At 50.4% G+C, this 12,667-nt stretch overlaps 1 protein-coding gene across 1 annotated transcript in view; it reads right to left on the bottom strand.

Moving 5' to 3' along the window:
• The window catches only part of PUM1 (pumilio RNA binding family member 1), an 84,503-nt gene extending 72,642 nt beyond the window's left edge, over positions 1-11,861 (bottom strand). The window contains 2 exon segments of the mRNA XM_030964370.1: positions 7,229-7,602; positions 11,755-11,861. Coding sequence (XP_030820230.1) covers positions 7,229-7,591 — 363 coding nt within the window. The 5' untranslated portion in view covers positions 7,592-7,602; positions 11,755-11,861.
• Between the last annotated feature and the right edge of the window lie 806 nt (positions 11,862-12,667).

Here is a 12,667-nt window from a genome sequence, read left to right as displayed (position 1 = left end):
ACAAGATCCAACAGCATTTGTTTTCTTTGTGAGAAAACAAGACGAGATCCCAAGTTCCCCCTATTTGTACATGCCAGGTGCTTACCCAGAGCACCTCCAGAGTGTGATTATTCCTTGGATATTTATTTTTAACTCCTGTGCACTCTGCAAGTGGGAATATAACATTTCCATCCATTTGGCTTCTATATTTTAAGTCTTGCTCAATTTGCAATTAAAAAAAAAACTAACAAAAAACACCAACCAAATACTTCTCTAATAAAACATCCCTCAAAAAAAGGCAACATTACTACAAGAAATCAGAATTGAGACAGGAAGAACAAAAATCATCAAAACCAAGAAACATCCTTAGACTGGAGAGGAGAAAATCAAAACCAAGAAGCGTCCTTAGAATGGAGAGGAGAAAACCAAAAGCTCCAGCTGAATACTTTGATTTATACACTCACAATTGTTAAAACTCTTTAAATGAACTAAACGTTTACAAAGTTCAGATGGAAACAAATCCTCCTTCAGCTGGGGGAGGCTGCTTGAGTTTGAACAGCTCACAGAGGAGGTTATTTCAAAAAAAATGCCAGATCTGAGTGCAGTCAGACAATTTATAGCATCCAGGAGAGGGGAAATGCATTCCCCAGCTGACAGCAAGGAAAGCATCACACACTCCCCAACAGGTTTGCACTGACAACCAGAGCCAGGGTTAAAATACCTTGTTCCATCAACTGATTACTGCCCTATTTTTAGCCTTCTCCCATAACAATAGTGGGTAAAGAAAGAATGTGAAGTCACAAGTATTAGACAGGATTAGGTGGTTTAACTACTATTTTTGTAGTAAAGGATTCATGGTTAGAATTGCTACTACCATTAGCACTGGAAGCAAAAAGCCATTGAAATTGCAGATTGGCTAATGCCTTCCCTGGCATGGGGCCAGGCTGATTAATGATTCAGGGGACAGAAATAACTGCAGCAAAGGCAGCCTTGCAGAGGGGCTCTCCTTCCTTAGCTAATTATGTTTTTCGTCCCATTTTATCCACTCAGGGAAGCGCTTCATTAATGTGGAATTTAGGTTACCCTGCCATGTCTCAGGCACATATTGGGGTGCAGGATTCAAAATAATGGATTAGGGAAGAAACAACCTCAGTTTTGTCCTGCTGGAGCTGGCAATCCCTTGGGAAAACCATCTTCTGCACCCAGGTGTGTGCATGGAACCGTGGGTCTGTGCAAGAGCTCGGGGTCATGCTAAGATCTGACCTTGGGGGGCTTCTCCTTTTACCCCCAGCCCCACTCTGACCTTCCCAGGTTTGAATTCAGAGGGAAAAAGATGTGGAGAAGGGATGCAGCAGTGTCAGAAGAGATGAGTGTGGCCTCAGGCCACCCTGACAGGGACTCACTGAGGGTTTAGCAACAGTCGAGTTTCACCCCAGAATGAAAAGTCTGAACAGGGCAAGAAGCAAAGCCAGATGTTCCCAATAAAAACAACTGCCCTGGACCAGAAGTTATCCCTAACAAAGGCAGGAGTAACAGGAGAGCTGAGAGCAGCTCCTTGCCGGGAGGGAGCAGCATCACATGGCAGCAGCACAAAGGAGCATTTGTGCAGCCTGACATCAGCACTCAGGGAAAACAGCCTGGAAATCGTCCCTGATACACCTAAGAGGGAGTTCTCTGAGCCAGGCAGGCCAGAGACAATGCCCTGCAACAGCTCCTCATCGAGGAGATTTCTGATCAGCAGCTGGAATTTGTGGCAGTTCACGAGGAACAGGCGACTGGAGATGGACTGGGGTGGCTGGGGAGGGACTGTGGGGCTCAGATCCACTGTAAAGTTTCACTCGTTTGCAAAAACGCTCCCAGGATCACAACCTGCTCTGCAGAAGCACAAGGAGGTCACAGCAACTCTGCAAACCACAAATGAGCTGCTAAGGGGAGAGCAAAGTTGGGGAGAGGGGAGGAGAAAACAAGCAGGACAAGTTCTGTAATAAACCTCTTTTCAAAGCACACTTGTACAAGATATCCACTGAAATACCTGAAGTCTTCTGGAAGCACTGAATTTGCAAATTCAGTAATGTGAAAGTGGTTCTGCTCCTCCTGAGTGAGCACCATGACAAGGAAACAGAGCAGAACAGCAACAACCACAGAGAAATCCCAACACCAGCACACCCGGTGACTTGGGCAATCCCAGCTGGACAATCTTGTCTGTAGCTGCCCATCAGGAACAGTAAAATCCATGGATTTGGAAGAAGCAGAGTCTCAGAGTATCTTTCTGAATGTTTCAGAGTGTTTTCTGTCCCCTGCATATCACAAGGATTTTCCAACCTGAAATTTCCAACTAAGCCAATCTACTCGTGCCCTTTCTACCTCAGGAGAAATTTTCAGGGAGCAACACGAAGCAGAAAACCAAATTAAATGTTCCAGTTCCCCTCCCAAGCTACCCCTCCACTATGGAGAAATCTCTGTGAAACAGATCAGCCAAACCAGACATTTCATTTCAGCAGGGAATTATGTTTCAAATTACCTGGGTATCGAATTAGCACAGCCCTTTCAGCGTCAGGGAAAGGAAAGCCCTGAGCAGTTCACTGGGACACAAGGAAGTTCCCATGAAAACTCAAAGCTTTAATGAAACAGAGGTCAGAAACCACCTTCCAGAGCTGAGCCACAGGTGCTGTCACATGGTTTGTGCGACAAGGGACTCACTCCATGCCTTCAACCCCAGCACAGACAATGCATCCAATTATGTGGAGCACATATCCACAGGCACATCAGAAATCATGGAATGTTTGGGTGGGAAGAGACCCCAAATCCCAGCTCATTGCACCCCTGCCATGGGCAGAGACACCTTCCACTGCCACAGGTTGCTCCAACCTGGCCTTGGACACTTCCAGGGATGGGGCAAAATCTCTTCCTAAGGAGTTAAGCATCACTTAGCCAGGATTTCTGTTTGTTCAGAACAAACACCAGGGCTGCCTTTGCTTCCAGGACCTTTTCAGAGGCTCTTGCCACAACTTTCAGACAAGCTCTGGCCATGGTGCCTGCCAGCAGCACCCAGCATTGTCAAATGTGCTCAGATCCAGCTGCTCCCAGGGCAGGAAGGAGCCTGGCTGGAGGAGCTGTGCACCACGAGGGCAGAATTACCAGAATTACCTCCTGCCTCTGCCTGAATCCAGCTCCCAGTGAAGAACTCACACGGTCACACTGCCAAAAGGCAAAACTGCGCAGAAACCCCAGTCCCAGCCCTGTTGTGCTGACTATTCTTCACCAACTCCATGTGAAAAATTCCCCACATTCAACAAGACCATCCCTGCAGAGTTCTATTGTCTCCAATTATTAATTAAACATGCTCTGAGAGAAAGCAAATGCCTAAAATCATTTGCTTCTACCAAGCAACTCCCACACTACCCGAGTGCAATTCCAACAGCCTGAGCAGATCCAGTGACTGCAATTCCAGAGGGACACACCACAGAACTCTCCCTTCACTGCAGTTCAGGCACACACACACACCAGCCACAGGAGACCCCAGCCAAGAAAACCCAGCCAATTTTCCTAAAAACCTGCTCAGTGTCGATAACTTGTCCCAGCTGAATATCCCGAGTGTCTTTTCACTGCCCCCAGGAGCAGCAGAGGCTGTTTGGGTTTGTGAGGAGATCTGTGCAACCTTTCATAACTAAGGCAGACCTAAGCCAGGCCATTCCTCACCTGGAGCCATCCTGTGCCCTCCCTACGTGATGTCCTGATCCCTGCCTGTGGTTTTGCAGGACAAACAGCACACAAACACTCTCCTGCAGCCAGGGTAACGCTCTGCCCAACACCAACCAGGCATCAGACAGCCCAAAGCTGCTCACTCCAACATTAAAATTCCTGGGGACCCTGAACCTCAGCCTCATCGTGCTGCTTTTGGTGGATAAAAAGAGAAACAATTGCAGTTAAGGGTCTTCCATGGAAGTTTGGTGATTAAGGATTTGGAGCTGCAAACAGCTGGGATTTTGCTCAGGAGATCTGAGAGACTAAGTTAGAAATCAAAAGTCTGATCCCAGCATCACTTCAGCGTCTGCAGGGACAAAGAAGACCTTGTAAGCACAAGTTTTTTGTGTGGATGGTGAAGCTCTGACACCTAAATTTGTGAAATGACAGGGGCATCTTTAATTGTTTCATTTTCTATAAAAACCTGGCCCCAATTACACCTTCCAGAGGAGAAGGGGAAAATGCAACAGGAAAAGAAAGTTTCTAAGCAAAACACAAACAGACACAGCATTTTCCTACTGCTCACAAGGAGAGGACACCACCAGGAAGGAGCTCCTCTCCTCCCTTCCTTGGAAGGAACTTTTCCTTAAGCCATCCCTGCTAAAGCCACTCTCAGCTGAATTCCCAGAGCTTCCAGGAGGAAAAGTGACCAGGAGGAACAGCACAATGAAACCCATGGAAAGTCAGGGTGCTGCAGCTCAGGTGTGACTCACAGCACTCCTGGCTGTTTAATGCCACCATGAAATGTCATCATTTGGTAAAAGCCACTGCAGTGTTATCACCAACAGACACACGTCTGTCTACACACGCAACAAAAAGAATCTGGGATTCAACAATTAAAATCCTTCTACCTTTAATTACGACCTCCCAAGCTCTAGGCAGACATTAACCTATATTAGCCTATAATTATTTTTTTTCTGACTTCCCATTCTCTTTTAGCTACTGAGTTTCCTAACCAGTCTTCAAGGCTGGGCCCTCACTGAACCATCTCTGAAAGTCTAAAATGAAAAGTACAGTAATAAAAGTGCATCCATAAGAAACTGAGAGTCAGGAGACATCCCTAATGATTCCCTACCTCCCTGCATGTCCCAGCACTTCCTTCCACTTCTCTTCTTGCAGGCCAAATTCAATTCTACCCCAGCTAAACCCAAACTGAATTAAATCATTTTGCATGCATAAGATTAGTCCTTGCTCCAAGGAATTTATAATTTAAGCAGCAGATGTGGAGGTGGCCAAGAAGTCAAGAAGAATGGCAGCGCTAGGATTACACATATCCTGCCTTCTGCTTCCCAGGAGTAAAACCCTGAGGCAAGCAGAGAACTATGGAAAAAGAGAGATGGAGCACCAAACTCTGATAAAAGTGCCCATCAATCACTGGAACACCAGTACCAAACAAGACTGAGAACAGGGTTAGTGCCCCACCTCAGAGCTGACCTGGAAGAAATTACAGACACAAAGACTGCTTTGGAGATGAGCGCTGAATGCAAAAACACTGGAACTACAGCTGTACCCCATTTATCAGAGTGTAATAGCAGCAGGAAGCAGAGCAGATAAAAACCCCGACGTTAATTCTGGCCTGGTGGGTATTTCCTGAGCCTCAGCTCACAGAACTCACAGGGGAAGCTGAGAGCACCACACAGAATCACCTGTGAGCTCCATCCTGCGGGTGTCATCTGTCCACACAACCTTCTCTCCACTGTCCACTCTCACCACAGGAACTGGATTTGAAAAGTTCATTTAAACTAGCAGAAGTTAATGAGCTTTCCTTTCATTAAGTGGTTTATTTATTAGGATCATTTCATCCCACAAGTAACTGAAGAAAATCAAGCTGAGCAACACTCCTGCTGACAACAGGACAAGCCTCTGGAACAGGCAGGATTCTTTTGTTTGAGTGAAAGTTTAAGTATTTCCATTATTAAATAAATAAAAGTTCAAATACCAACAGAGTCTTTAATGACTGCGAGCTTGGAGTGCCCTGTCCCCACCCCCCTTATCTCCAGAGAGTTTTGTTGTCTTTGCTTTCAGGGATTTGCAGTAAAAGGAGGATGAAAGTGTGAGCTGGAGGAAAAGAGGATTGAGAATTTATGACATCATTTTAATTCACGAAGTCATCTTGCCACAAAATGCCCAAACAATAGCAGGCTCTGCCCAGGCATCTCCACCCCAAGACTCCGTGGCTGCTTTGATTTGAAAAACCTACAAGTTTGCAGGAAGAAATTCTTGCCTGTGGTTTCCTTCAGAACTTAAAACATGAAGATCTCTGGCACTGATGTCTCTTGAAGCAAGTTTTACAGTTAGTGACTGAAAACTTGGATAACAAACAGAAAAACTACATCTGTTTCAATGAAGTTATTTCTTCTGAATTGATACCTAAATACTACATTTCTCCATAAGGGAATAACAACAATATTTTTCTAGCTCTTTAGCTCATATTGCAGTATTTTATGTGATTTTTCTTCCAGAACAAATTAACAGGGCACTTGGGTTTATTTCTTTGTTGATGTACACACTGCCTTCGGTGAGGCTGCAAAATTCCCTGCAATGTTTGCTTTTAAATGCTCTGGTTGGCAACACATCCCCTGGGGAGGCACAGCACAGGAGCCAGGGTTTGGCCGCTTTGATTCCAGAAACTGGAGGCAAGAGATGTTCACAAAGGTTGCAAAAGCTTTGTGTCTGCTGCCCTGGCAATATTTGTGGGGATCATTCTGCTTTAAAATGTGCTTACACTTGGGTTCTGCTGCCTCGGAGAGGAAGCACTCGTGTGTCTTTGATGAGTGAGCTACAGGTCACAGACAGAGTGGAGTGAGTCAGCCACTCATTTAACTGCAGCACGAGTGACAATGCAACTGCTGAAAAGACTTCTAGTAAACACCACTAGCACACAGCCTGGCCCACCACCCCTCTAGAGACTGAGTGGCTCTAAGAAGTTCCTAAAACCTCTGCTTGGTGACACTCTTAAGGCTGCTCTTCTCAGTTCAGCTACACACATCATCACCACCTTCCCCTGTACATGGTAACCATAAAAACCCAACCCCAAAGCAAAGAAACCCAGTCAAACATACCACCAGCAACTTCCACTCCTGTGTTTTCCAATATTGGGAATGGTAAAAGCCCAACCTACATGCATTGGCAGTTTTGTAATACCATTACATAAGAATTATTTAACTACAGCAACAGATTTGAAAAGCAGCAGCAGCAGCAGTAGTCACGGCTATGCTGGTTCACACATCAGAAAAAAAAAAATCAATAAAGGGAGTGATGAATTTTGTAAACATGCATTCGACTGTGACAAGGGAGTGGATTGGGATTTGGGATTTCAACACCCTCAAGAGCAGAAACCTTTCAACTCAGAGCTACCAGGGCACCACCACCCTGAAAAGAGAAAACAAACAGCACCACTGTGGCCACTCCACCAGAACCAGCTCCAGCTTTAGAAGAACACCATGAAAAGCATCTCTGAGAAGGCTGCAGGGCTGAGTTGGGAAAGCTGGGAGTGGTTTTCTACCTGATGCTCTGCATGGATGTTGTCCCCGGTGGGCCAGCGGTGTTTGCTGTTGTTGTAGCCGCCGCCGCCGCTGCCTCCTCCCCCGAGCTGCTCCCCGTGCTGCCTCTGGAAGAAATAATCCACCATGGCGTCGTCCTGGGAGCGCCCCGCCACTCCTATGGATCCGGGCACGGGGCTGGAGTGTGTCCCTGCTGCAAGGGCCTGGTTTGCAGCTGGCTGTGGCTGAGCCTGCGAGCCTGTGCCAGATGTCAGTACCACAGGCATGGTGGGGTTGGCTGTGTCTTGAGCGTGCTGCTTCAGGTGGGGGCTGAACGAGTCCTGCCACAGAACTGCTTTTCTCTTCAAAACGCACGCTACGCTCATTCCACCAACACCTGCAGGGGGACACGGGGGAAAAAGAGGGGAAAGAGACATGAAATCCTCCCAGCTGCAGCTTTGAGCGTTAAATAACACACCCATCTTGTGACTGGCAGGGGAACACCGCTGTGGCAAAAGTGACTCCTCCAACACTCACTCGCTCCATGAACCCAGCAGCTAGAACAGCACTAAACACACAGGGATCCCGCCGAAAACGCACGGGGATCCCGCCAAAAACCAGCAGGGATCCCACTGATAATGCACAGAGATCCCACCAAAAACCCACAGGGATCCCACTGATAATGCACAGGGATCCCACCAAAAACCGCAGGGATCCCACCAAAAACCCGCAGGGATCCCACCAAAAACCCGCAGGGATCCCACCAAAAACCCACAGGGATCCCACCAAAACCCACAGGGATCCCACTTTCCGTGCAGCACATGCTTAGCAGGATGCACAGGATGCCCATGAAACAGCAGCACAATGGCAATTTCTGCCAGGGACAACACATAACTGGAAAACTGCTGGGGAAAAGCCCCCAAAAAACCCATGGAAGGCAGTGACCCCAGAACCTGCTGTGTCCCTTTACACCAGGCAAAAGGAGCCTGGTCCCCCATCCATGTAACACTCAAGGCCCCCTGTATCCCACTGTATCCCGAAGTATTCCCTCAGTCATGCAAAGCAGCAAAGCAACAGTTTGGTTTGCTTTTGGTTTGGTTTTTGTTTTTCAATGCAAACTTCAAACCCTGGATTTCTGCTCGTACAGTTTGTGGAGCCCAAACACAGCGTGCACCCTCCCTGCTAACTCAGGAGCTGTGCTCAGGAGGCAGTAAAATCCACGGACATGCTTTATGGAATTCCCTGGAGAAAGAACAGCAAACCAGGACCTGGGATCTCAGCAGAACTTTCCAGAGCAGGCACAGCCAGCACTGCTGGTCCTGCTGTCAATGGCACCAGGGGAAATTTGGACAACTCCAACACACTTTCAGTGCCCAGAGCACTGATCACCCCAATAAAATACCCCAATAAATGAAATACCCCAAATGTTTTACATGTATGCAAATGATCTGCAAGCAGGAGGAAAACCTGCACGTTAAGCTGACAGCAACTCACTAACTTCCTATTCCCCAAATATTTTGACAACATTCCAGCAGCACAAAACCACAGAAGTTTGTTTGTTATTTTAAGGTACGACTATCAGAGCAATAGAGACACTACAGGTGTGAACAGCAAAGTGTTTTCCCCCCATTATGTAACGCTCACACAACAAGCCAAATTCATTTTTAAAGGCATGGGATAGTCTGAATTAATCTTCATTAAAAAGATCAACAGTTTATCACCTGAGGTACCTAAACACAGCCCCACAGAGAGTTCTGAGGATGAAACTGGGGTGGTGGAGCCCTGAGAAGCTCCTGGCAGAGCAGCCCAGGATGTTCCACTGCTGTACCTTGGTGGCTGCAGAGCTTGGCCCTGCTCCTGCCAGCGGCACCGAGGGCCTGAAAGGCAGCTCTGTTCCCTCCCTGCTCCTCGTAGTAGCCCTGAACAACACTCTACTACAAACAACTTCCAAGAACAATTTACTAACGGTGGGGAGACCAAAATAAAAAACCTGAGTCCTATCTTTGATCAAATTTTGTCAGGTTTGCCCCACGAGTCCAGCACGGGGTTAATACTGAGAGGAAAATGACTCTGAAAACTGCAGAGATCAGGTTGTTTTAATTGTACCTCCAACATAATTCGGTGCTGCACACACACAGCCCCCAGGGCCACTCTGCAGGGCTTTTTATACACTCACAACTTAAATACCAGGGACATCCAACAGGACTCACTCCTCCAGCTTTCAAAGAGTCTGGAAATCACCACCTTCCCAACATACTTGAAAAAACACAGAAAACATGATATGACTAAATCTTGACTGATTTCGAGACTACAATTCATTTTAATGGCATTTTCCTCCTAATTTCCTTTTAGCAAACAATATCAAAATTCTTCAGTAACATCACATGAAGCACTCAAGCTCCCCATGCAAAAAGAACAAAAAATTAAGTAATTAATGGTAAGAAATTAATTTCTCATCAAACTGAGGTGTGTACTAGCTGCAGCAATGAAATCTGAGCAGTCCCTTGAAAGGAAGTTACAAGTTATCTCAGGGCAGACTGTAAAAAACAAACAAAGGAAGATACTATGAATCCCCACCAAAAAATTCCCAGTATCTATAGATTGTGACAAGCCCATTTCCAGTGAGAAACAAGGTACAAAGTCGCACTGCCACAGTCTTTGCTCCTTCAAAAGGCTGCAGGCACTAATTAATTTCTGAGTTAATAGAGGTGTTATCTTAAAAATCAGGAGGGTCCAGAAAATCTCAGTCAATGGATTAAGGAGAGGCTGCTCCCAGGCGCTTCCTCTCTGGGCTGCTCCAAACACGAGCGGAAAACTTGGCAAAGGCGACATTTTGCAAGGGAGCAAAGGGGAAGGGAGCATTGTGGGTAGTTCAAGTTTAGTTCCAAGCCGTGTTTTTATGGGAATGCCGCGATCGAGGCAGCAGCGGGACAGCTGAATCCTGTCATTCAAAGCTCCCGGAGCGCCGGGAACACGGGCAGTCACCTACACAGGCACTGCACAGCCGCAGCTGCTCGGGGCCTCCAGAGCCTCTCGCATTCCCGAACTCCTCCTGAACACAGAGGATCAACTTTTCCCAGGTGAAACCCCGGGTTTGCAAACAAAGGCATCCACGCTGCTCCACCGCGCTCAGGACAGGCGGCTCTGCTCTTCCCTGGGTGAAAACGCGGTGGGGAAAATAGGCTGCTCCGTGTTGTCACCGCAGGAAGAATACAGCAGGTTATGGGACGTTCCACAAACAACAAAAAACTTCGGAGGAATCTCCCTGCGAGTCTGAAGTACCGCTGGTGACAACACTGAATAAAGGAGCTTTAATCCACACAGAGCCCGGCTCCACAGCCAGATCCTCCCGGCTCTGGTTCCGTACTACCCTCAAAATCACAGATTATTACAAAATTAACACGATGTAAAACGATCGTTCCAAAAAAGTTCAACCCCAAAGCGGAGGAGTTTGGGTTGGGTGGGTTTTTTTTGGAAAGTTCCACTGGAAATGAAAGCAGAGCCATTGTTTGAGAGCTGTGTGGCCTAGCAGAACTTTTAACGTTATCCCTGTGTTTTCCTGAAAACCTGGGGAGCCGCAGCACTGAATTCCTGACCCATCGGATTCCCAAAACCAGCACTGAAACCCAAAAGGACCCACGGTCCCCCTTTCCCCCACCTCCATCCCTCTTAATAAAGGAAATTCCTTACTCATGATCTGCCTAATAAAATCTCTGCTCCGAACAAAGTTATTAAACACTGACCAAAGCAAACAACAACAATAACAACAACAACAACAAAAAAATCAGAGCATTTCTCAGGTTGGGCCGAGAGGCTCTTAAAATTCCAACTTTGCAGCTCACAAGCGCCGAGGCTGTCGTTATGTGAGCACGAGATAAAAACAAGGGGGGAGAAAAACCCCACACAAACACAAAACCCCCAGGGTCACCCAGCACATCAGAAAGGATTGTCTGCTTTTTCCGTCCCTCCCTCTGCCAGCCCCGACCCTCTCCTCTTCCAGGGACCCCCAGAGCCGCCGAAACACCCCCAAAACCGGGGGGGACGGAACCCAAGCACCGCCCGGAGCCCTGGGGGCAACAAAGCGGGGCCTCGGCCGGAGCGACAGAGCCGCCCGGGACTGAAGGGCCGGGACAAGGGGGAGCCCCCCCGGGATCAAACCCGTCCAGGAGAAAGGGGAGACCCTCCCCAGGAGAAGGGGGAGCCCCACACACCGAGGGGCAGCCCCCGGCGGGCCGGGCCCGGGGCAAGGCGGCTGAGGGCTGCGATGGGCCCGCGCCCCCCCAACAATAACCCCCGTCCCCGTTACCGGAGCGCCCGCGGGGCCGCGCTCGGGGCCCGGGCGTCCCCCCGCGCCCCCTCCCCGCTAACAATGGGCCCAGGCCGCGGCCCCGACAGGGAGCCGGGCGGGAGCGCCGGCGCAGCGCCCCCGCCGCCGCTCGCCTTCGGGGCGGCCTGGGGCCTCTCCTCCCGCTCCCCCGCCAATATGCGCCCACCGGCGGGTCCGCGGGGGTCCGCGGCGCGGCGGGGCCAGCCCCGGGCCGGTACTCACGGGCGGAGCGCTCGGATGCAGACGGATGCCGGGCCCCCCCCGGCCGCTCGCCGCTGCCTCTCCCCGGCCGCTCACTCCGACAACATGGCGGCGCGGCGGGGCCGCGGCCGCGCTGCACCACGGGAAGGCGAGGCCGCTCCAGCGCCGCCGGGACGGGGCGGGAGGGACCGGGTAGGGCCGGGACGGTTCGGATCGGGATGGACCGGACCGGACCCGACCCGACCGGGACGTGCCCCGATCCTGCCACACTGCCCAGGCTGGGGTCACCCCGCAGCGCCCTCCCTGCGTGGCCCCTGCCCGGCCGGGGTGCGGGCACAGCCCCGCCTTCAGCCCCGCGCTGCCGCTGGCACCGCCACCGGCGCTCGCCGGGCTGGCGGGGATGAGGCTGAGCGCCCCCAGCCTGGGCACCCTGATTTCCCCGCTAGTCCGGGCATCCTGAACGCTCTGCACCCCGCTGCCTGGATATCCCGCAGTCCCCGAGTCCCCCCTGGACATCCCACAGCCCCGCAGCCCCCCAGCCTGAGCACCCCGAGCCCCCCCAGCCTTGGCACTCCCAGCTTGTGCACAGCGAGCCCCTCCAAGCGGGGACACCCTGAGCCCCCTCGGCTGGGAAACCTGGACACCCCAAGCCTCCCAGCCTGTGCACCCTGAACCCCCCAAGCTTGGGCACCCCGAGTGGTCCCTGTCCGAGCCCCACCCAGCCTGGGCACCCTGAGCCCCCCAGCCCGTGCTCCCGGAGTCCCCCCAGCCTTGGCACTCCCAGCTCGTTCACACCGAGCCCCCCCAACCCCCAACAGCGCTGATCCCCCTCCTGCCCCAGAACCGCACCGGGGGCACCGAGCGCCGGCTGCACAGCGGCGCCTCCTCACCCTCCAACACCAACACAAACACAATTTTGGGGCGCTTCTCCCTT

This window comes from Camarhynchus parvulus, chromosome 23 (genome assembly GCF_901933205.1).
Source record: "Camarhynchus parvulus chromosome 23, STF_HiC, whole genome shotgun sequence".
Classification (NCBI taxonomy): Eukaryota; Metazoa; Chordata; class Aves; order Passeriformes; family Thraupidae; genus Camarhynchus; species Camarhynchus parvulus.
This window is presented reverse-complemented; position numbering and strand designations above follow the sequence as displayed.